Source organism: Catharus ustulatus, unplaced genomic scaffold (genome assembly GCF_009819885.2).
Source record: "Catharus ustulatus isolate bCatUst1 unplaced genomic scaffold, bCatUst1.pri.v2 scaffold_74_arrow_ctg1, whole genome shotgun sequence".
Classification (NCBI taxonomy): Eukaryota; Metazoa; Chordata; class Aves; order Passeriformes; family Turdidae; genus Catharus; species Catharus ustulatus.
In genome coordinates this window covers 156,764-181,088 of record NW_024879544.1, presented here as the reverse complement: position 1 = coordinate 181,088, position 24,325 = coordinate 156,764, and the positions used below count along the sequence as shown (strand labels likewise).

General features: G+C 41.8%; 1 protein-coding gene across 14 annotated transcripts in view; it reads left to right on the top strand.

Moving 5' to 3' along the window:
* ADGRV1 (adhesion G protein-coupled receptor V1) overlaps positions 1-24,325 on the top strand; it is a 320,555-nt gene that overhangs the window by 218,874 nt on the left and 77,356 nt on the right. For 12 of the 14 annotated variants that reach the window (XM_033086930.1, XM_033086929.1, XM_033086928.1 and 9 more), the window contains 2 exons: positions 13,924-14,040; positions 21,614-21,792. The exons of the other annotated variants lie outside the window; for them this stretch is intronic. In XM_033086930.1, the coding sequence (XP_032942821.1) occupies positions 13,924-14,040; positions 21,614-21,792 (296 nt within the window). The remainder of the gene's footprint in view (positions 1-13,923; positions 14,041-21,613; positions 21,793-24,325) is intronic. 14 annotated transcript variants of the gene reach the window in all.

Genomic DNA, 24,325 nt, shown 5'->3' with positions numbered 1-24,325 from the left:
GTCACATCTGCCCCTGTGTTCAGCACCCCCTTCACATGGAGATGGTCTGAACCATGGGTCAGATTGCATGCCAGAGAGGGTTTTTCCTCACCCACCACCTCTGCCCAATAGACTTCAGGTGATTTTCCTTCTGCTGTGATTTCCGTTGGAACAGGAATGGCCTGGGCGAGGATTTGCCCCTCGTTCAGGTAATAAGGTGGTTGTGAGCAGCATACTAAGAGAACGAAACCTGAGACATTTTCCTTCTTGGATAATGGAAGTAATTCCATCTCCAAGGGTGTGTGTGCTGTGTCCTCCATAACTAAATACTCACAGCGCAGTTCCAAATGCAACAGCGTCAGGTCCAGTGAAGTGCTAGACAGATCCACTGTAATTGCTGTCCACTCTGTTGACATTAAAATAAACACCTTTAGTGGTCTTAAGATTGAGACAACCAAAAGGCATCCAACCCTTGCCAATTGAATATTTAACATTTATGCTATCATTAATCCCCACACCATTTGTCCCGTCCTCCCCCTTATTTTTAAAGAGAGAGGTTTTTTCCCGTGTGGAACCCACAGTATTTATATCTTCGCGCGTTATGGTATTTATGGCAGGTACGCGCTGTACACCTAGTTTTTTTGTTTGTTGGTCTTCTTCTGTTTCTGGCTGTGTGGGCAGTCCCTTGCATAGTGCCCTGTTTTCTTGCACTGGAAGCAGGTGATGTGCTGCAGCTGCTGTGGTGGTACCGGTTGCTTCCTTGGTCCTGGTGTCATAGCTGCTGCAGACTTTGATTGTGCTGGTCCTGGATTTCTCTCTGGTGCACTGAACAGTTCTGCTTTTCTGGTGCAGGCTTCTATCATCTGTGCTAAGCTAGGTGGTGGGTCCAGGGGAAGACTAAGTATGACCCTGCGACACGATTCATTAGCGTTTTTCTGAGCCATCTCCTTTAATAGCTCTGCCTGCACCTTTGGGTCCGAGACTTGTCTCTCCACCTGTGCACGGAGGCGATCCAGAAACTGCAAGAAACTTTCTGAAGGAAACTGTTTAATATTAACATAACTACCTGTAACTTCAGCAGTAGGTAATTGATTGAAAGCTTTTTCTGCTGCTAGAGAGATCTTATCCAAAACAAATTTAGTTAATAAACGCGCCTGTTTATCAGGGTTTTCAAATTGTCCCTCACCTAAGAGAAGTTCCTGTGTAATATCATTATTATCCTCATCTTTTGCACTTTCTGGGCTTTGTTGTAGTTCTTGCAAAAGCACTCTTAAAGATCTTTTCCAAATACTTTCCCATAAATCAAATTCAGAAGGGGATAACAAACATCTGAATAAATCCTTAATATCATTGGGTACCATCTCATTAGAACTAAATGTTGCTCTTAAAAATCCTTTAAACATTTCACTCTGTCTACCAAATTCTCTTTGAACCTTACAAATTTCCTTTTTATCTTGGTATGTCAGTGGCTGATATGTTCTCCTGCCATTTCTCCTACCCATATAAATGACAGGAGCCACAGACGGAATCTGGGTTTCCAGATCTAGGGTTCTAGAGATAGGCACTACCCTTTCCTCTTCTCTGGGCTGTGTTATCTGTTGGTTATGTGCCTCTACAGAGACAGTGTCCTGAGGAATGGGCGGAGCCAAGGGCCTTATCTCAGAGGGAGGTCCCGTAGAACCTGTAGAACCAGTTCTCCCACACCCACACCCACCCCCCTCTGTGCTAGCCTGATAGCTTGGGGGAAGGGATGGCAAAATCTGAATAGAGTGAGAATTGCCCTGAAAACCCAGGGGCCAGGATGGGTTTGGGGAGGGGTTTGAGGGTGTTAGCAGGGGAGAAGGAGTATTATGGGAAGAAGAAGAGTTGAGAGCCATGTGGCTGGAGCCATGTTGGGGTCTGCTTTCAGCCTCAGTAGTAAAAGACACGTGGCTATCAGCATGAGTTAGAGAGACAGAGGAGTCAGATTTCTTAGGTGAAGAGGGGATAACACATGCAGAGGGACAGATGCAAGAACTGTTTGACTCTGAAGCAGTTTGCTGTGGCTGGCTGTTATTTTCTGTTTGAAGTAAAAGTTTTCTAATTTGCAAAAATATTGGGATGAACATTAAGGCTTTTTTATCTCCATTTTCGACTTTTAAAGTTAATAAATCTCCAATTTCATTCCAAAATAAAACCGAATTCATATCTTCCAAATTAAGATCAGATCTTTCTACAGACAGCCACTTAGAAAACGTTCTAGTTTTCTGTTAGTAATATGCACATTTTCAATCTTTAAAAGTTCTCTAATTTGTGAAGCCACGCTCTTTTTCAAATTAGAATGCTGGGAGCCCATATTTCCACAGCAAGTTACTCTAATATCTCACTACAATGCACAGTTAAAACACAGTAAGAGAAGGCTGCTAGCTGCCGGCAAAGCTGGCACCTCCCCACACAGAGACTGTCTGGCTGCAGCAAAAACGGTGCCTCTCTTTGAAATCAGCTGTCTGGCGTGATACTGTACACACGGCAGAAACTGTTTCAAGGTGGCCTTGCTACCCCCACCAGCGTCTCCGGCTGCATACAGCTCCAAAACCCTCAGGGCAGATGCTGTGCAGCCCAGCTCCCGGCACCTGGATGCTACAGAGAAAGCACCTCAAAATGCCCCTCCCCACGGAGGAAAATTTATACTTACCAATCTGTGCGAAGTACCAAGGAGCTGAAAAACTGTACTTTGTAATTTGTTCCGAAATCCGCTCACCCTTGGGCTGGATGAGTTGTAGATTCCCCCCCTGTAAGCTAGACCTGCTAGAAAGCAAGTTTTGCCCACAGGGCAGTTGACTTCCCATCGACTTCCTAACCCTTCAAGGGTCACAGCCTCTCACGTGGGTTTTAATTTAAAAAGCACCACGGACCAGGCGTGAACTGAAACTGCACCCTGGGGGCCTGGTCCTGTACCTCAAATATCCTGCAGAGCTGGTCTGGGGTGCTGTTTCATGTAGAACAGGCGAGATATTAGAGGCTCTTATCCCAGGGTTGATATTCTGTTTTATTCTTAGGCTTCCATGTGGTCACAGCGGGAGATGAGGATAAAGAGGAAGTTTCAAACCCGGGCACAGGTTTTTCTATGGGTCAGGAAAGGGGAGGGGTCAGCCTTGGCTTCAGGCCAATCCCATCGCAGGGGTCAGTCTATTGGTCTTGCAGGGGTTACAGGGTTAAAGGGACATACCATTCTTAAAACAGTAGGGTAGTGGGTTACAACAGGTCAGAGGTCATCAGATGTGTTTCCCTTGCAGTAATTTTACTTGCCCAACATCACATTTTGTTGGACCTGGATAGAGTCCTAAATTCAGTTTAGAGTTTATAAATTAATGTGTAGTTTTTGCTGGGAAGTTATACCCAAACTTCAAGAAAAACTATCCAGAAATGTACAGCGTGAGAAGCCGGTTATTGAAAGCTTTTTGTGATAAACCCTATAAGTGAATATAGATCCAACCTGAGAATCCGCTAGAGTACAGTAATTTCACGATTATAAGCCGCACCATTTTGACTAAAATTTTGGTCCGAACCCAAAGTGCAGCTTATAATCAGGTGCGGCTTATATATGGACAAAGAATGAAAAGTTGCTGTTTTAGTTTGGAAGACAGATGTCTGCTGAGAAAGGCAGGAGCTTCTCTTTGAAATGGAGAATGTAAACCCCCTCTCTCCAAATTATTATAATTTGGAAATCAAGGGGCTTTCAGGCAAAAATATGGAAATTAGGAATAACAGTTCTTTTCTAGGGAAATCAAAATAGAAATACAGTACTACAAAGAAACAAACTCCAAACCCTGACAAAGTCAGAGTACAACCTGACACCCTGTCAGGCAGGGTGTTGGTAGCAGTCCCATTAAATGGTGGCTGCATCCTCCTGCAGTGACAGATGTGGTTCAGTTGGCGCAGTGCTCCTGTACAAGGTGCAGTTTCCCTCTGGAGGTCCAGTGGTGATGTGGAGAAATCCGGTTTTCCTCTGGAGTCCAGTGGAGAAAGGGGCTATGTTAGTGTCCCAAAACCTCTGTTTTTATCTTGGTGAGAAATGTTGGGTTCTTCTCCCTGGCTGGAGCAACTTCCAATGGGATGCAGTAATTTTATCAGTCCCACAGTGGGACTCAATGGGCCATTAGCAGACAATTACTCCCTGGAGGAAGGATGGGTTGTGAAAAGATAAAGAACAATGCCCTGCCTGGTTTCAATGGATGGCCCATTAGCAGATTATCTGCCATTGAGATAAGGATCACTGTCCCCACCCTCAACAGATGGTGATAGAACAGATACCTTTTATCACACTCTGTATTGTAACATGCGGCTTATACTCAGTGCGGCTTATAATCATGAAATTACTGTAAATTAATATGTCATGGCAGATCTGCTCAGGGGCTTCTAGATGGAAAACAATATGACAGAGATCTTACTGTAGAAAATCAAAGTGCATCAAAGGAGCTTGTTTTGGACCTGCCATATTAGCACATTCAGAGCAGAGCACAGCTCTTTTTTTTAAATATAGATGTATATAAACCATATACATAACCCCATAGAGCAGACAATCTTCATGTAGACAATTTCATAAAATTGATGAAAGACAAAAAAATTGTTTAATGTGAAAAGAAATTACATGACCACTGTTAGGATCCATTTCAGTAAGACATATAAGAATGCATTTCTGACTAGAAGAGGAGAAGGTCTAAAGCTTTGTGAGTTCATACTGTAAAACAACATTTGAAATAAATTGCAAAAATGTGGCAAAAAATACTGGTGTGTTCCTCACAGGTACACTCAAAAATGTTTAAGAGTTGACCAATTGCTCTGCAGGTTTCTCCAGGTGGGAAGATCATTTTCTCAGCTGCCAGAGGCAGAGTGCTTCCTGCTGAAATGGGAAAGTAAAACTGTTGTGAGCAGATCTGTCAGACCTTAGCCCTATGCCCTCTTCCAGGGCTAAATGCTTGTTGTTCAGCTGTTTGATGCATTTATATTTGCTGAGGTTAGCTTCTCCACAGCCCCTCCCCCAATGCTTTGCAAGATATTCTCTTTTTTTTCTTGACCTGTCACAACATGCTGGCTTTTCATCACTTCTTGCAATTGGGAAAGATTATTGCTCTCAGATGTATTCTCCCTTGTGAAAATATTTTTCAATTCTTAACACTATAAATTTTTTTTAAATAATTTTAATAATTTTACAGCTTTATTATTTTGTGTCTACCTTTAATTTTACTTACTGTATCAGGGTTTTATCACTTGCAGTATCAGTGCTGAAACTTCCCTTTTTACAACTTGTTTACTTCCTGTTAAACAACTTGTATGGCTACTATTGCATCAGATAGACTTAGTTCTTTGTAATTTTTTTTTACTATTTGCTGCATGGTCAGGCTGAAAAGTTGGAACAGAACATTAAGACAGACTGGTTGGAGTTGACTGGAACATGGTTAACCAGTTACTATGGTTTTCAACGAACAAACCTGCTGGTCTTCCTCACTGGGTGTTCCTCATTCTCTGAATGTAAATACATTGTGTGATATGGTTTGCCACAAAATACAAGGAAAATAGTTTCATTTATTTTTTGAATCAATATTCTTTCCTTCCTCACGGTACTTCAAATACATCAGCTTCATTGCACTTCTTTGAAGAGTTCTGAAGTGTTGTCACATAAACCTCTTAAAATCCAAACAAGTTCAAACTAGTTTTCAGCCAGCCTCACCATCTGCATTTCCAGCACATAAGTCAACAGCTCATCTATGAATATCTTACTAGAGTCAAAGACTTAAGTCAAAGTCCAGGTAGACAATGTGTGCTGCTCTCTTTTCACGTACCAGGCCAGTGACTTCATCACATCAAGTTGGTCAAGCATGACTTTCCCTTGCTGAAACCATGCTGGATGCTTCTGGTCATTGTCTCATCCTTAGTGTGCCTGCAAGGTGTTTGCAGGATTAGCTACTCCATCACATTCCCAAGGGTGGAGGTGAGGCTGACCAATCTGTAGTTGCCCAGATCCTCCTCCTTGCACCTTTGCTTTCCTCCAGTCTTTGGGCACCTCCTAGTCACCTGATTGTTGAAAGGTTATTGCAAGTGGTTTGCAATGACAGCAGCCAGCTCACTCAACTTGTGTGCATCCCGTAAGGTGCCATGGTCCCATATGCTAAATTATTCTCAGTTCTGACCCTCTTCCAAAAAGAGTACAGTAATTTCACGATTCCAAGCCACACGGATTATAAGCTGCATTTCCGGGGTGTTGGCAACGTTTAGGTCTTCGTCTATATATAAGCCACAATGGATTATTAGACGAGCTTTCGTTCATAGTGAGGACCTGTGTGCAACTTTCACAAATTTGCCAGTTAGTAACAGAATCGCGGGATAGCAGGGTTTACTGGTTCGGGTCGAGGCCAGGCAGGCTCGACCTGCTCATGGTTGCCGACGGGGCTGGGTGGCCCAGCTCGGTGCTGCCGCTCGGGGCCAGCCAGGCGGTGCTGGCGCTGCCACCGCCAGGTTCGCTCACCCCCTCTGCCGCCTGCACCGCTGCTGCCGCATTTGCTTGCCCTGGCCCTGTTCTGCCAGGTTTCCCCCATGCCGCCGGGCTCCCCTGCACTGCTAGCCCCAGTTCTGCTGGGCTCCCCTGCACTGCTAGCCCCAGTTCTGCTGGGCTTCCCTGCGCCACCGGGCTCACCCGCTCTGCTGTCTCGGGCTCTGCCGCCCACTTCCCGCACCACTGGCCCTGCCTCTGCCAGGCTTTGCCACCTCTGCCGGGGCTGGCCGGGCTCCAGCTTGGCTTGGGGCTGCCACGAGCTCTTACTTCCGTGTTGGCAACTTTTAGAATATTGTTCATATATTGGTTACTCCGGATTACAGGCCGCACTTCTGGATACAGACCAAAACTCTAGTCAAAATGGTGAGGCTTGTAATCGTGAAATTACTGTATATCTTCTTTCTCCACCCTTATCCCCTAGTTTCTGGGATGCAGCATCCCCGTAGGCTGGTCTTACTAGGAATATCTGGGGCAAAGAATACATTTAGTATTTCCATGTTTGTTGCAATGTATAGATAAGATTTGTTTCATTGTGTCATATGCTGTATCCTTGTTTTAAAGTCTAACATATGGTATGTTTTCAGCACTATGACCAACTGGATTTACTACTTCTCTGTATTGCACTTACTTCTTTTTCATGATTCTTATTTCAGTTTTCAGACAACTTACTTCTCTGTTGACTTTTTTTACCTGATTGGTATGAAATTTCTTTGATCTTCTTCTTTGGTCTTTTCTTTTTCTCTTTTGTACAATATTAAAAAGGCAGCTTGGACTCATTGTTTTCTCTGTAAATTTCTGTTATGAGGCCAGGTTAAGGTCTGTTAATTCTGAACTTAGCGTTTAATAAATTCTTTAATCATTAGAAAACTCATTGATTTGCTTACATCATCTGTAGTTGGCATCAGTGAATAAATTTTGTACATTTGGTTTGACTGACAATAGTGTTGTCTTCTTGTAAGGAATTTTTGTTAAGATTGGTTGGTTGGTTGGTTGGTTGGTTGGTTGGTTGGTTGGTTGGTTGGTGAGTGAGGTTTTTTATATAAATGAAGAGAGAATAATGTAACATTTATGATAAAAATTTGCAATGAGGCAGGAAAAGTAAGTACATTAGATGTGACTTTAAAGAGATAGAAAGTTCAATCTTCACATTGTCAGAGAAGATAGTGATATTAAAGGTCACCACTGAGATAAAGTCAAGAGTTTGTGTAGAGTTAGTAGCATGGAGTGAAGGTGATGGCTACCAAGAGAGAAGGAACATTTAAAGGATTCATAGTTTGGAAGAGAAAAGCTCCCAGTCCTAATTTTGACAAAACTTTTAGAATACCTTGCAGGTCTCACAGCAAGTGCTTTAGAAAAATCCTTCCCTTCTGAGTGCCAGTATGTGACTGGAAAATTATATAGTAAGAGTAATATATAGTAAAAAAAAATAATATTGGCAACTGGAGGCCCATTATTACAATATCAGTAACATCTAAGAGTTTAAAAAAATTGTCTAAAGTCAATAGTGGTAAATGAAAGAGAGAATAGGACTTACATGTGCTCATACTTAGATCAAACCAAACTAGTCTGATAACTTTGATGAGATAAATACAGTAAAGTGTATAATGGAGAACAATTAGTCTAGAAACTCAGATCTGGGAAGATACAAACTAAGGGGAAAAGACAACTATGAGAGAGTGACAAAGAGAAGTACTGCACTGGTCCTAAATCCCTGGTTTGTGGGACAGAAAATAAAATGCCCAGGCAAAATGCACCCATGACAGAAAGTAGAGAAGCGCTGACACTAAGTGGTAATGGGGTAGCATATAGAAAGGTGTGAAAGCTTTGAAGACTCAAGTGTGAAATACTGGAATATTTTCTTGAATAAGTTGAACAGTCATAACCTGTCAGTTATCAGCAAAATTCTGCACCAAGAAGTAGTTGATTAAAAATAAAAAGGAAAGTGGTGTGTACCAGATGATCTCTGAGGTATTACCATACATCAGCCTAGAAAGCCGACTGTATCCTGGGCTGCATTCAAAACAGTGTGTCCATGAGGCTGAGGGAGAGAATTTGGCCCCTTCTCTCTGTTCTCATGAGATCCCACCTACGACCATGTCTGAGTTCTCCAGCCCAGAAAGGGCATGGATCTGTTGAAGCAAGTCTACCAAGATGATTAAAGGTATGGGACATCTCTCTTATGGAGAAAAGCTAGGAGAATTGGAATTGCTCAGTCTGAAGAAGATAAGGCTTTGGGGTGACCTTTTTGTGGCCATCCAGTACCTGAAGGGAGCCTACAGGGAAGATGGAGCGAAACAGTTTACAGGAGTATGTAGTGACAGAGCAAGGGGAGAGAATTAAAACTGACAGTAAGTTTAGATTAGATATTAGGAAAATACTCTTTACAGTGAGGATGGTGAGGAACAGGCACAAATTGCCCAGAAAAGTTTTAGCTGCCCCTGCCTGGAAGTGTTCAAGACCAGGCTGGATGGCCTTTAAAGCAATCTGGTGTAATGGAAGGTGTCCCTGCCCGTTGCAAGGATTTTGGAACTAGATGATATTTAAGGTCCCTTACAAACTGTTCTGAAAATCTATGACTGTGATCAGAAGTATTGCATGGTATATAGGGAGATAAGAAAACTACTGGATGAGAATCTTGTGAAACCTCTACAGCTTTTCACCATCCAACCCTGACAAAGTGTTTTCATGAAGGATAGAATGAATATGTCACCAGTATAGAGAAGGACAATGAAATTGGTGCATAAGCTGTAAAGGCTTTTTGCACAAGGACAAGTTTTCACATGTGTGATCATACATTTCAGTATGCAGGGTTACTGCGACAAACAAGGTAAATTGATCTAGGCAGATGCTGTATTCATGGAGTTAAACTGCTTTTGCTATCCAGAGTAGCTTAATCATCACTACAGAGTACTGTGTTGTGCAGTGGCTCAATTAACACTGAGAAAAGGCGCCTGTATCACTGCATTCTGTAAGTTCATGATAGTACAAACCCCAAGGAGGAAGAAATCCTGTGCAACCTGAGAGACTTAGAACAAAAATAAAAACAGATATAAACTGACCATGAAAAACTGCAGGCTGGAAAATAGGAGCAGATCACAACTATAAGAGGAGTGAATTTCAGATACAGACTACCACTTGGAAATAGCAGTACAAAAATAATCTTCCTACAGAAACATATAATTTTGTAAATCATCTAATGTTATTCACTTACAGTTTGGTGTTGATGGCTTAGATGGAATATCCTGGTAATAACTTCCTTGAAGTACAGTAATTTCACGACTATATGGCTCACCCTTTTGACTAAAATTTTGGTCCAAACCCAGAAGTGCGCCTTATAGTCGGTGCACCTTATATAATGTACAAAGTTGCGAAATTTGCCGATTCCCAGAGGTGCGCCTTATAGTCCAGTGTGCCTTATGGTCGTGAAATTACTGTAATTGCTAGAAAATTGTCTTTAAATAATTTAAAATAATTGCAGTGTCCTTTGATAACTGAGTAAATGACTGTCAGATGGGCACCATGTCAAAGAGCTTTTTGCTGTTATACAGAAGCGCATTTATTTATTGTTTTGTTTTGTTTTTTCATTTTGTCAAGGAGAACTTTTTGAATGGTATGCCATCACCATGGAAACATCACAGTAGGATTAAAAAAGTATCAACTGGGTACTTGAGCAATTTAAGGGATTATCAATCAAATCATTTTGGGTCAAGACTGACTACCTTGACAAGTATGAAGAAGAAGCATTATGTTATCATCTCAGCATAGAACTAAATATCAACATGCAAAGATTGAAAAGGGCTATTGAAACTGTAAGACCTCTGTAAAAAGAGCTCTGGACAATTGGTTATTATAATGAGCATGTATTTTAAAGATCCAAGAGGGACCAGCTTGTTCCAATAGATGGCACATATTTTTGATATTAAAGTAATAAGTTCCTTGTTACAAAAGGTTGCACCCTACAGTTAATAACTAAGTGAGGCACAGAAGACATGAGGCAATTAGTCTAAGGAACACTTTCTTGGGAAGGTACATTTGTTGGTTTGTGGGGTTTTTTGTTATAAACCTATACTCATTTTTATCATCTGACCAAGATGCAAGATAAAAAGTCTATGAAAAATTTACATTTTACCTTTTTTTGTTTGTTTCAGTTTGTTTTTTTATTTGTTTGTTTTGATTTTTTGGCATTTTTTCCTAAAATACCCCAAGGCCACTAAGTGCAGTGAACTTTTAGCTGAGGGATTACTGCAGCCATATTCAGACTTGTTCCATTAAGAAAAATCAGTTTCTATCTTAAGATATGAAATTTTTAGCATATTTGGACTCTGCACTATTTTCATTGGAAAACTGTTCATATAGTGATATGCTCCTTTTTTATGATATACAAACCCTTATTTTTCTTGAAGTACAGCAGAGTTTTAGGAATTACGGTTTCTTGGTTATAAATGCAAAATGCTTTTAGTCTAAAAGGAGTTTAAAACATATTTCCAGGACTCCATCATTTGCTTTTGTGTTTGCATCCCTATTTGTCTCCATGTTAGCCTAGTAGTCTGTCCTTGGCATATACAGGAGCCTTCAGAAAACAAAAGATTGTAAAGCCTTTCCACCCAGATGCTTGTTGTCAGTAGAAGCATTTGCTCAAGTTTTAGACAAATTACTACTGGTAGTGTTTGAGAGAGCTGCTGCCATGGGGTTGTTTCCACAAAGACTTCTTATTTATCTCTCATGGGTGGCAGCTATTGCAGACATATTTTGGTTGTGTTTAACCCACTCCAGACGATGGGATTTCTTTCAGCAGTGTCAGAATTTGGCAAAGACCTGTCTTTATTAAGCTGTGTGTTAACTTCTTAATAACTGAATGATTATGTGGCCTTGATGAGATGCCAGTTTGCAGCAGAAGCTGATAAATACCATGTCAAATACTTAAAGTGCATTTTTTTGCCTTTAGATATTGAAATGCATTTCATAATTGTTTTTAGTCCACTTGTTCTCCAGTTTCTCATTGTTATTGTTCCATTTTATGAGGAGGTAACATTATCCTGTCTTTATAAGGGTACTTTTATGATAAACAGACTGTGTAAGGGTTACCCAGTACTATGAGTATTTTGTTGCAAATACAGTGTCCGCACGTATCCCAAATCACCTAATTTACTTTAACTTTTTTACCTATACCATTTCCTGATTTTATATACATAAAATCAGTCTTCACAGACCATTAATTTCTTTTACTGACAAGTCGATGATCTGTTGGTCAAAAAAGTAGTACTTTTGTCAGGGAAAGAAAAAGTTATCAGCATAGTGGATGAATAGAAACTTTCTTTATGTGAACACTTCAAGTCTTTTATGAATTTTGCATTTGTAGAGCCATTTCCTCTGTAAAGAAATTTTCAAAAGACAGAGCTTAAGGTTTCTGATTTGTGTTTTAATTTAAAATGCTATGTTGAAATTTTCTCGCTGCATTCATTGCAGTCAGAGTTGGAATACCTTTGTTGCTGTCCTAGTTTAGGGCAAATTTGGGAGGAAACCTCGAAGTGGAGTCCCTCTAGAAAACAGATTCAAGCAGTCCCTCCTCCACCTGGTTCAGGGAAAAAATTTCCTCGGAGAGAAGTGGAAAAAACTCCACCTGTTTATTTAACAGACAAAGCACTGCCCAGTATGAAAATGAACAATACTAAACAGCAAAACTTCTTGCTGCTCCAAAGAGATGGCAAATTCAGAAGAATCCCTTCTGTGGGTGCAGCCTGGCTCACTCAGGCTGTTCTCAGCCCCTCCAGCACTGGGAAATACTGTGGTCCAGGCCAGGCCTTGTGAGCCACAAGTGAGCTCCCAGTGCTCCTCCTGGGTTTTTCAGTCCAGAGCAGGTTCGAACAATTCCAAGAAAAAGGAAGGAAAAAAATACACAGTCCAGCTAACCAGAAAAACTAACCAAAAGCAAAGGAGAGCTCTCCCCTGCTGTCTACTGCAGACAACATAGTCTGTGTGAAGGATGCGGGGGAACGAGCGCAGTCTCTGATAAACTCTGCACCTCTTCTCTCCCCTTCACTCCTGAAACCAGTCTTAAAGCTGCCGAGCTCAATATTTAACACCAACAGAACAGATGATTTGGGATATACAAGCTTCATAAAGTCACTCCAAGACAGTTGCTTAGACAGTGCATTCACTACTTATCCAGATTGAGATCTGGCACAGTTTTGGAAAAAACCCAAATTGTAACTGCCTTGTGAATGTGAAATCCTGGTGTGGTATTAGACAAAGGAATAGGTGCTTCCTCCCTTTTGTCTGGTATTACTATCTTAGGGGTTGAGGTATTACATTCCTACATATCTGACAGCCTGAAGACAGTAAATGCCTTTTGACTTTGTTTACTTGATAAAATATCTGGATTTACTCAAATCAGAAGATAACATCTCTTTTAGTACAAGAAAATCTCTACCCCCAATTACACAATGTGTGTCTAATGTTGCATGGGAACAATTTTAAACAATAAGCATTAAGTCTCTGTCTAGTTTCGTCAGTGTGCAGTGTAGTGTGTTATGGGAGAGGCCATTGCCTGAATTTTCTCACACCACTCAAGGAGTTGCATATGCACCACCCGACCAGGGTCCCTTCACAGTGGGCAGCTCCAAATAGCCCATGGGTGGCTCTCCTGACTCCTTGCCCACACATACCCTCCCTCTCAGGTGTGTTTTCTCATTCTTCAAGCTCGACCCTTGGTTTCCCATAGCAGAGTGTCAGATTTGTAAAAATAAGTAATTTAAGAGTGGTAGCTCTGCTAGCTGGCAGAGCATAGCAAATTAAAAGGCCATAGACTTAGGATAAACATTACCTAACAATAGCAAGAGTATCAGTGCAATGTCAATATTCTTCTCCATTTCAGCCAAAAATATATCTAGATGCAGGACCACAGCTTGTCAAGTAAGACTTCAGCAAATCCAACTGCTCATGCTAAGCAAGTAAAACAAAGCAAGTAACATACTAAATCTGAGTAATATAATTCAATTTAAGTAATTCTACTTTTAAAACTTACTTTATTAAAGAATATTCTGGGTTGGAAGGGACCCATAGGGATTACTGAGTCCAGCTCTTAAGTAAATACAGAGATTGCACCCACAACCTTGGCATTATTAGCACCATGTTCTAACCAGCTGAGCTATTCTCGGGTAATACTAAACAACTAACATTTCTCAAAAAAGGGATATGAGATGATCTGCAAAAAGTTTAAAGCTGGTTTAAGAGTTGACACTGTTTAAGCATAAATTCTTTCAGGTGAATATTAAATCCAAGATATCTTTCCTGAGTTTCTGAAATAGTAATTTAGTGTATGTTTTAGTTCCAAACTATTTTTCCCCTTATTGTTAACATGAAATAAATTTTGTTTAATTCCAATATGCATGTATTCATTTTTTCCCCATCAGGTTTCATTTCTGGTCTCTGCTTACATGAGCCAGCATATCTCAGAGGAAAGCTGCTTTGCCCTTGCATCTGTTACTCATTACCTTTACCTCTGCCAGTTCAGCTGGATGCTTGTTCAGGTTGGTATCATAGTCCTTTTTATCACTTCCCCAAAACACCTGTATAAGTAACTGATAGTTAGACTGTACTTCTATTATATTTTAGTGCATATATATGCCTATCTGTATCTCTATGTATAGAGAGAGATATAGAGCACTGAAATTCAGTGCTACTAGAAGGCCAAAAGATGGTTTTTAGATGGCTTTTATTAAACCTACAATGACACAACTCCAGGGGTAAGTATAAAAACACTATAAAGACTTTTTCCACTCATTTCCATTACAAATATACAAGAATGTCCTCGTCTCACTTCATCCTCAGAACAAGGAAGAATTGTCTCAGAACAAGGAAGAATTCTTTTTCTTGTTGTTAGTAATTTTTCTAAATATCTTTTATTTGGTCTTTTGCAACAGTCTCTTACAGGCAAAGCATAAATGTAAACTATTCTGTAATTTGTTGAGTCAGTGGCATTTTAGTCATTAAACTTGTATAACATGACAAACATACCTTCACAATTTTGCATTAAAATGCAGAATATATGTGTTCATAATTATTGCCAGAATTTTTATAAAGTTATAGAATCATTTAGGTTGGAGAAGCCCTGTAGGATCATCAAGTCCAACAGTTAACTCAGTACTGCCCAACCCACAACTAAACCATGTCCCCCCATCCTTTTCTACAGCTGAACACCTCCAACTCCCTCAGCCATTCCTCATCAGACTGGTACTCCAAACTACTCTCAGTTGTGTTGCTCGTTTGCTATATTATAGAGCAGTAAATGGTGGAAAAAACAATTGAACTAATATGGAACACCATGAGCAATCAAATTAGTTGTGGAAAATTACCTGTTAAAGTTTGTCAAAATAACAAGCTGTGGGGTTATTTATGCCCTCATTATTATGCCCTCATCTAGAAATGTATATTTAGCACCAGTATGTGAGTTAAGTGATTTATTTTTCTGTTATTTTAAGAGGATTTGTCCTCAGCATATTTATTATAGCATACGACTGTATACATGCAGTTCCATATCTTACCATACAAATCCTGCCATATTCAGGCTGTCAGACTAAGCTAAGAATTGCAAATTAGGTTGCAACTTTCTCTCCCAGTAACATTCATGTGATATGTGGCATTTTCCTGGGATATGTCAGGCTCATATTAATTAATAACCCTAGCTCAGTTGTGTTCATTAGCCTTAGCAAGCTACACGCAGATGACCTCAATAGAAAAATTTGTTTACTTGGCAAATGGTGTTCTTGTAGGTTAACTACTCTAAATTATTTTGTAAACTGTAAATAATATTCTTCACAGTTGTTCATTCACTTTCTTCCTAAATTGCTTCAGAGCTCTTCATCATTTGCTAATTTGGACAAAAAAAGTAACATTCTTAAGTTTCTTTTTTACTGGAATGTCTCAAGCTTTGGCAACTCAGTGTTTGACTTTCATCATCCCATTTTATGTGTTTTACATTGCACTGAGTTGTAAAAGCTACTTATAATGCAAAAAAAAATTCTATGACTGTTAATGGTGGTTTTTATGTCTGTAGTTGAAATCTAGTGTTGTTTTTTTTAAGTAGACTTTGGTAAAATCCTAAGAACTTGCATAATATATAGCATTTAGTGGAGCCTCAGGCTTGTGTTAAACATGAAGACTCTTCATGGAAATCTGACAGGAAAAAGTACTTAAGAGGGAATCCATCAGCCTGCTGAGTAATGAGCTGCCAGGAGTAAAATTCAGGAAGAAGATGATTCTCGGTTTTGTAGGTACAGGTCTTCAGTTGAGAATAATTCCTGAACTTTGAAAGGTCCAAAAGGAAAGAAATAATCTGAAACAGGGATCAATCTAGTCCTCAGCTGTAATTTGCTCCTTTTGGATGGGAATCAGTCTTGAATATATATATCTAATTATGGAGTGTGTATGCTATAGCAGTGTACAGGAAGACATCTCTGTGCTTGAATTGATCCCCATGACAAGTCTAGAAAAACCTGTGGATCAAGGGGAAACCAGGCTGATTTGGGAAGTCTGGATGCTACTGCTGTTTGAATGGCAGACTTAAAGGTCTGGGAAATCAATGTTTGTATTTCTCAGTGTAGTCTACTTTAGACACATGAATTGATCTTAAAAGCAGAATTAATAATGTATTTATACTTAAATGGGACTTAAATACTTATGTCAGGAGAAGAACAGAAATACAGGAACACATTCTGTGTCCTTTGTGCAGTCACTCTGCCCGCTGTGAGGCTGCATAGCATAGTGAATATGTTTGATCATTTACAGTAATTTCACTATTACAAGCCGCACCATTTTGACTAAAATTTTGCTCCCAAACCAGAAGTGTGGCTTACATTCAGGAGTGGCTTATATATGAACAAATTTTGGAAATTTCCCAACCCAGAAGTCTGAGCTAGCAGCAGCCCTGAGCTGAGGTGGAGCCCTCCTGGCCCCAGGCAGCGGAGGGGCAGCTGTGGGGCAGCGGTTGGGCAGTGGCAGCGCTGCCCGGCCCCAGGGGCGCAGCGGTGGCACCGGCTGGGCACGCCGTTCTCCCTCTTCCCAGCGGCACTGGCTAGGGACACCCCTGTCCCTCTTCCTGGCGGCACTGGCCAGGGCTGCCCCTCTCCCTCCTCCCAGCAGCACTGACTAGGGATGCCCCTCTCCCTCTTCGCAGTGGCACTGGCCAGGGACGCTCCTCTCCCTCCTCCTGGCGGCAGCAGCCAGGGATGCCCCTCTCCCTCCTCCCAGTGGCAGCGGCCAGGCACGAAGCTCCCCTGCTTCCCGGCGGCAGTGGCGAGCGGGGCTGGAGCCTCTCCCAGGTGGCTGCCCCGAGCAGGGCTGAGCCAGTATACTCCACGAACCCGTGATTCTGTTACTAATTGGCAACTTTGTGAAAGTTGCACATGGATCCTCACTGCAAATGAAAGTGCGGCTTACAATCCGGTGCAGCTTTTTTATGGAGGAAAAATGAAACGTTGCTGACACTCAGGAAGTGCGGCTTATAATCGATGTGGCTTGTAATCGTGAAGTTACTGTACTTATGTCATACAAATCTGAAAGTGAGTACCTTGATCTCAGGGTACAGAAATGGGTGAATGTGATAATCAAATACAAGCACTGTGCAGGTATGTGGAACTGAAACATCCATAAAATCCAGGTGATTTTAAATGAACAAAAGGTAGTGGAGTAACATTTCCAGGCAACAAAACTCTATAAGAAAACACAGATATAACAGTACAATCGGACATATATGGATTAATTTCTGATTCATTTCTATGGTCCAGATCATAGATCTTTACTTTCTAGATTCTAGGATAACTTCTTTACCTTTGTTTTTTTTTTTTTTTTAAATTATCTTTGCATCTTCTGCATAGTGCTAGGTTTAGTAATTATGCTTAACATTTTGCCTTACATCAATGCTCTTTACGAAACAATTTATCTGTAGCTTCGTATTTTAACTGTTGTTGCTTTTTAAGCTTCTTGTATTTGTAGACATATTCAATATCAGTATTTCTGCTACAAATGTAGCTACTACTAAGATATTAACTGAAATGTAAGAATGGAAAGAATCTCTGAGGTATCCAAGGTCACCTGGTCCATTTTCAGCATCAGGACAAAGATTACATCGAATCATCCTTGCTTGTCTGTTTGCTCCTCTCCCTTTTTTATTGTATGGTCTTGTTTCTTGCTTTTTGTAGAGGGAATTTGTAAATCATAAAAAGTTGACAACATTACCGAACTTTTTTAAAGGATGAGGCTTTCTTAAGTGCAGAAGAAAAGGAGTAAGCAAGATGCAAATGGCTCTTCATGGGCCTGAAATATTTGCCTTATATTAGTATTTTATATACATGCAGAGGTCTTCATCCTCACAAGTGTCCCGTTGTACAACTGAACAGCATAAACCTGTATTTTCAAGTGCATTTATCTTAGGATCACACACTAAGACAGTCTTCCAGTGTGACAAGGAAAATAAGTTTCTTCTCTTAGTATTTTCTAAGGTGTTGCAAAAAGTAAGCTACAGAAAAAATTGAAAGCTATCTGTTCGGGTAAAAAAAAAAATCTGTAGTTTTCAATTGCCAATTGTGACACAGAGTAAAATTATGGAAAAATTATGGTTGTGCTTTTTTGAGCTATTGCTAGAGTGAATTAAATCAGCAAGTGAAAGTGTCAATTCAACAAGCAAACCAGAATAAAAGTCTTGAACTTGCTATCACCCATGCCTGAATCTTTCTCCTACATCAATTTAATGACACGTTAAATTTTGTATAAATTTCTATAAATGTGTCAGACTTGAAAGATGTTTACTGATCTTAAAGTGAGTTTGATACTTTTCTTTTTATTTTAAGAACATTTTGTGGACAGCTTAACAGATTCAAAAAAGGAATTATATGAAAGCATACAATTATTATTAAATGATCCCTCCAGCTATTCATAAACAGAAGAAAAATGGAAAATAGAAGTTTTCATACTGAATTGGAAAAGACTTTAAATAAAGTATTTTGCAACTGTTCTTTGCCAGCTATCTGCAGAATATCACAGGTGGTGAGGCACTGGAACAAGTTGCCCAGAGAAGAGTGGCTACTTTATCCCTGGAAGTGTTCAAAGGCAGTTTGGAGAAGAGACTTAGAATAACTTTTATGTCCTCATTTAGGAATGGTGCTCTCCAACTTAGTGCTCCTGCTGAATCCATGCTCTGCTCTCTTCCTTCCAGCCTCCCCTTCCCTCAACCCTGCTTGGGCTGGAGAGGAGAATTGGAGGCTCAGAAGGCAAAGATCGTGGGTTGGCATAAAGAGCAATGTGCTGGAAACAGCAATGAGATAATGAAACAAACAGTGCAAAAACAATGCTGACAGAGGGTACAAACAAGAAAAAGGTGAATGATTCTCACAGAAATACCACCACCCAACTGCTCCCCTGACCACACTGCACTGATCCAGAGCATACCCCTCTTCCCAGAAGAGTTCCTTCCCCAGGCCCCCAGCAATAATGGGTGGTGATACAGAATAACCTCTGAGTCCCAGCCATGACTACTGCAAAAATTAACCTTATTCTGGCTGGTTCCAGGACGCTGGTCCAGTGGAAAATGTCCCATGCTGAGAGATGTGGAACTAGATGGCCCTTTCCAGCGAAAAAATTCTAAAATTCTGTGATTATCACTCCAGATAAATGAATGAATGAGTAATTTAAAAAATAAATAAACATTTCCTAATTTTGGGAATGTAATTTCCATTAACTCCCTCATTTTAAAAGAAAAACCCTTCACTGAGGTTCACATTGTCTCATCAGAGTGTTATGTGAATAAAAAATTATTTTGCATTCTATAGCAGATCACAACTTGTCCATTTGTTCTTCTACCTGAGCAGCTGGAAAATGGACTGTACATTTTATTCTTCTTTTGAACTGGTAATAGTTGCAGGAAAACAACAGGAAAGGATTTACTGAAGTTAGCTCCTGTATTGTTTAATTGATTACATTTTGAAGCATCAAAAGGGGTAGAAGATAAGAACTGGTAATTATCAAAATACTAAATGTGACTATGAAAAAATGTGAATAATCCAATCTCACTTGCACCTTTACAGCAGCATTGGTGTTAAGTGTTATGCTGTGATAGATAAGATATGTAAATATGGCTAACCAGAGATCAAGAACATGAAGTATTATTTCATAGAAAGCAATTTCAGTTGGATAACTTAGAACAAGGTTCACCAGATTGTCAAAATGAGCAGAACCAGCAGTCTCTGAGTGTAATGGCAAGTATAGTTAAAGAATTTTACTCTCTGAAATTGCTTGCAATGAGGCACAGCCTAGCCAGGACTATAAGGGCATATAATTGAAGTATGTTCATTGACATAAAGTGACAAACAGAATTTGGAATGAGGTTTCAATCTCACATAAAAAAGAAAAACTAAATCTTTCCACAAGCTGGGGATTTTTGTACAAATACCATTTTCATCTGTTTAATATTTTCTTCCTATGCATGTCCAGCAATGGAATTGGAATTTTTCTGTGTTCTTTGACCCTACACAGAATAGTTGTAATTATGTGGTGGGATTTACCTGATCTTTTAGGGAAAATTAACATATCCTTTGTTCATATAGCGCCAATCACCAAATGAAAACCAAAAAAAGACACAATTTTTATAAAATTAATATAATTATATACACTCAACATAGCTATGAAATCTCATTCTCTAGAAAGGCATTTACAACATTTACTAACCTTTGTAAACAAGCTGATAGCATGCAATGTGCTTTATTATCAATGAGAGAAAATATTGCATATTCATGCTATATAAATCCCATTCAAAAAATTGTGAAATTATAGTTAACTAATGAGACCTATATAAGGAATCCAGAAACAACTAATTAAGTACAGTAATTTCACGATTACAAGCAGCATCAATTATAAGCCACACTTCCGGGGAGTCGGCAACATTTAGTTTTTCCTCCATATACAAGCCGCACGGGATTGTAAGTGGCACTTTTGTTCGCAGTGAGGATCCACGTGCAACTTTCACAAAGAGGTCAATTAGTAACAGAATCACGGGATCATGGGTTTTACTGGCTCAGGGCCGTGCGGGCTCAGCCTGGACCCCCGCCACCGCTGCAGAACTGCCCCGGCCCAGCTTGGATCCCCCTCCCCCGCCGTGGAGCTGTCCCAGCCCGGCTCAGCTCCCCCCTCCCCCGCCGACCCTGGCTCTGCTCCCCCTCAAGACTGTCTAGTGCAACACTACCACTCTACCTCAGATAGCTAGGGCAGGTTGCCCAGGACCATGGTCAATTTTGTTTAGGCTCTCTAAGGACACATATTCCACAACCTCTCTGAGCATCTTGGCCCAGTGTCTGACCACCCCCACAGCAAAAAATCTTTTTCTTGTATGCAGATGGAGCTTCTTGTGCGTTAATTTGGGCCCATTGCCTCTTGCCCCATCACTGGGCATCACTGAGGAGAGTCTGTCTCCCTCTTCATAACTGCCTCCTATCAGATGTTTATATGTATGAGTACGATCCCCCTGAGCGTCCTCTTTCCAGGCTGAAACAGCCAAGCTCTCTCAACCTTCCCTCATGGGAGAAGTTTTCCATCCCTCAATTATCTTCACAAACCATTGCTGAACTTGATCCATGTCTGTCTTATACTGCTGAGCCCAGTAAAGAACCATAGAAGGAACTTAGTGTGTTTCCTACAAGATAAATACAGCTGAATAATAACATAAAAATATTAAATATGGATCAGATTTAGAAATACGCTATGCCAGTCTTCTGTGTGAAGGTATGAATATCTAGAGAAAAAAGTGAGTTTTGCACCAAAAACTATTTTTACATTGCTAAAGTAGTGTTCTCTACCAAACAGACTGTATCTTCCTCTATTTTAGTCTGATTTGAAATTGTTGTATAAATAAGCATATTGCTTTTATGTTTTTTCATTACTTAAGGAAGTGATGACAAAGAAGTGATGACAAAGTATTTTCGCTAAACAGTGTTTATACACATACACATGTGCTGGGGCAGAATTACACTGCATTGTGACCTTCAGAGTGGTTTGGTTTTTGGCATAATTTATCACCAACAAGTCTACTGATTATTTTTGTGCATTATTCTTCAGGCTGTTAATTTCTGGTATATCCTTGTGATGAATGATGAACACACGGAGAGACGCTATCTACTTTACTTCGTTTTGAGCTGGGGGCTTCCAGCTTTTGTTTTTATCCTTCTTCTAATTATCCTGAGAGGAATTTACCAGCACAGCACAGCACAGATTTATGGTCTTGTCTACGGTGATCTGTAAGTGTTTCCTTAAAAAAGTATGAACTGCCTTGAAAAGCACAATACTATCTATTTTGGTTTGTACTTACAGTAGTTTCACGAATACAAGCCGCACGGATTATAAGCCGCACCCCCGGTGCCTCGACAATGTTGCTGTCTTTGTCAATAGATAAACCGCACCCCGAATATTAGCCGCACTTTCGTTCGTCGCGAGAATCCGTGCGCAGTTTTCACAAATTGGCCAATTAGTAACAGGATCGCGGCATAGCGGGCTTTACTGGCTTGGGGTGGGGCCAGGCAGGCTCGGCCCGCTCATGGTTGCCGACGGGGCCGGGTGGCCCAGCTCAGCGCCACGGCTTGGCGGGGCTGGCCGGGTGGTGCTGCCGCCGCCGCCGGGCTCGCTGGCCCCCCTCTCCCGTCAGCACCGCCCCGCTGCCGCGTTCGCTCGCCCGGCTGGCAGGGCTGCCGCCGCCGCCGGGCTCGCCGGCCGCCCCGCACCGCGTTCGCTTGCCCGGCCGGCGGGTTGCCACCGCCGCTGGGCTCACCGCTCGCCTCGCGCCACGTTCACTCGCCCCGCGCCGCGCTCGCCCCGCGCCGCGTTCGCTCGCGCCGCGTTCGCTCGCGCCGCTTTCGGTTGCGCCGCGTTCGCTCGCGCCGCTTTCGCTCGCGCCGCGCCTCGCTCGCCCCGCACCGCTTTCACTTGCGCCGCTTTCGCTCGCGCCGCGCCTCGCTCGCCCTGCGCCGCGCTCGCCCCGCGCCCCGTTCGCTCGCGCCGCTTTTGCTCGCGCCGCACCTCGCTCGCCCCGCGCCGCGCTCGCCCTGCGCCGCGCTCGCCCCGCGCCCCGTTCGCTCGCGCCGCTTTCGCTCGCGCCGCACCTCGCTCGCCCCGCGCCGCGCTCGCCCCGCGCCGCGTTCGCTCGCCCCGCCGGCGGGGCTGCCGCCGCTGGGCTCGCCGGCCGCCCCCTCCTGTCTGCACCGCCGCCGCGTTTCCTCGCCCTGACCGGCACTGCAGGCCCCCGCACCGCCGGGCTCCCCCACGCTGCTGGCCCCGATTCTGCTGGGCTTCCCCTGCTGCCAGGCAGCCCCACCCGCCGGCCTTCCTGTTTCTGCCATGCTCCCCTGCACTGCTAGCCCCAGTTCTCCCGGGCTCCCCCGCCCTGCTGGCCCGGGCTCTGCCGCCCTCCCTGCCCCGCCCTGCTGGCTCAGGCTCTGCCGCCCGCCCCCCACACTGCTGGCCCCGCCTCTGCCAGGCTTTCCCACCTCTGCCGGGGCCGGCCGGGCTCCAGCTTGGCTTGGGGCTGCTGCGGGCTCTCACTTCCGTGTTGGCAGCTTTTAGAATTTTGTTAATGTATTAGCCGCCCCAGAATATTGGCCGCACTTCCGGGTTTCCACCAAAATTTTGGTCAAATTGGTGCGGCTTGTATTCGTGAAATTACTGTAATTTTCTTCCATATAGCAGAGGGAATATGTCCACAGTCAAGTGAAGAAATGGTCAGGGAGTCTCCTCGTTTGGTGGAGACAAGGCAAGTGTCTCACTCATATGCAGTATAGATGCACTTTCTGTGCATCTGGGCTTTGCTCCGGTTTGTCCTTCTGGCAGAGCTGGTTCAAGCATCTCTGCTTAGCGACTAAATTATGTGGGGCTTTTTCTGCGAATGTTCAATTCCAGGCTAAAGAACAGAAATGGCTTCTGCTGTGGAATGAGGAAAAGAGCATGTTTTTTTTCTCCCATTTAATTTCTGTGATGAAAAACCTCAACACCAAATCAAGCCTTAACCTTCCCTTCTCTTACATTATTAAATATATGTTTTGCAATTAAAGTATCACTACATTATCATGTCAAATATTTTTCTTGAACTATTTCTCTTGTAATGATGAATATGTTATATTCCAAATTGCTCCAAATTTGAAAATTGCTGTATTGTTGACAATTATCACAACCCTTTAAAAGCCATATATAAGCATAGAAAACAATCGTAATTAAAACAGTATATCTTCATAGAACCAGATGCATTTAAGTGGAGATGCATGTATAAATATTTTTGCTCTTTCCTACCTTTTTTTTTCCTCTGGCTCCTTTTCTGGCAAACTTAATCTGTGATGATAGCTCTTCTAGGATATGAAGATAATATGCTTATTGATTTTGGATTATTATTCCATGCTTCATGTCCAGAAAAGACTAAACAACATCTTCTTTTTAAAACAAATGAATGTACACATTCTTTTTATGAAAACATCATATGAGACTCCTTTCAGGGTAGACCCAGAGCAGGAGAATATTAATCTGTCTTTAATAGAAGAGTAAGATACAGTGTGCATCATTCCATTATAAGAGAACAAAATGTAGTGTTGTGGGTTTTTGCAAAGGGAATTCCTATGAAAAGTAGATACTTGAATTTCCTACTGATGTTTAAGTATATGTGCATGCACACATACACACACACACACACACACACACACACACATACACATACACTCGGCCCTATAAATATTATTTGTATATAAATATCAGCATATGAATCTGTACTGTGCATGGTAAGTAGGGATACCT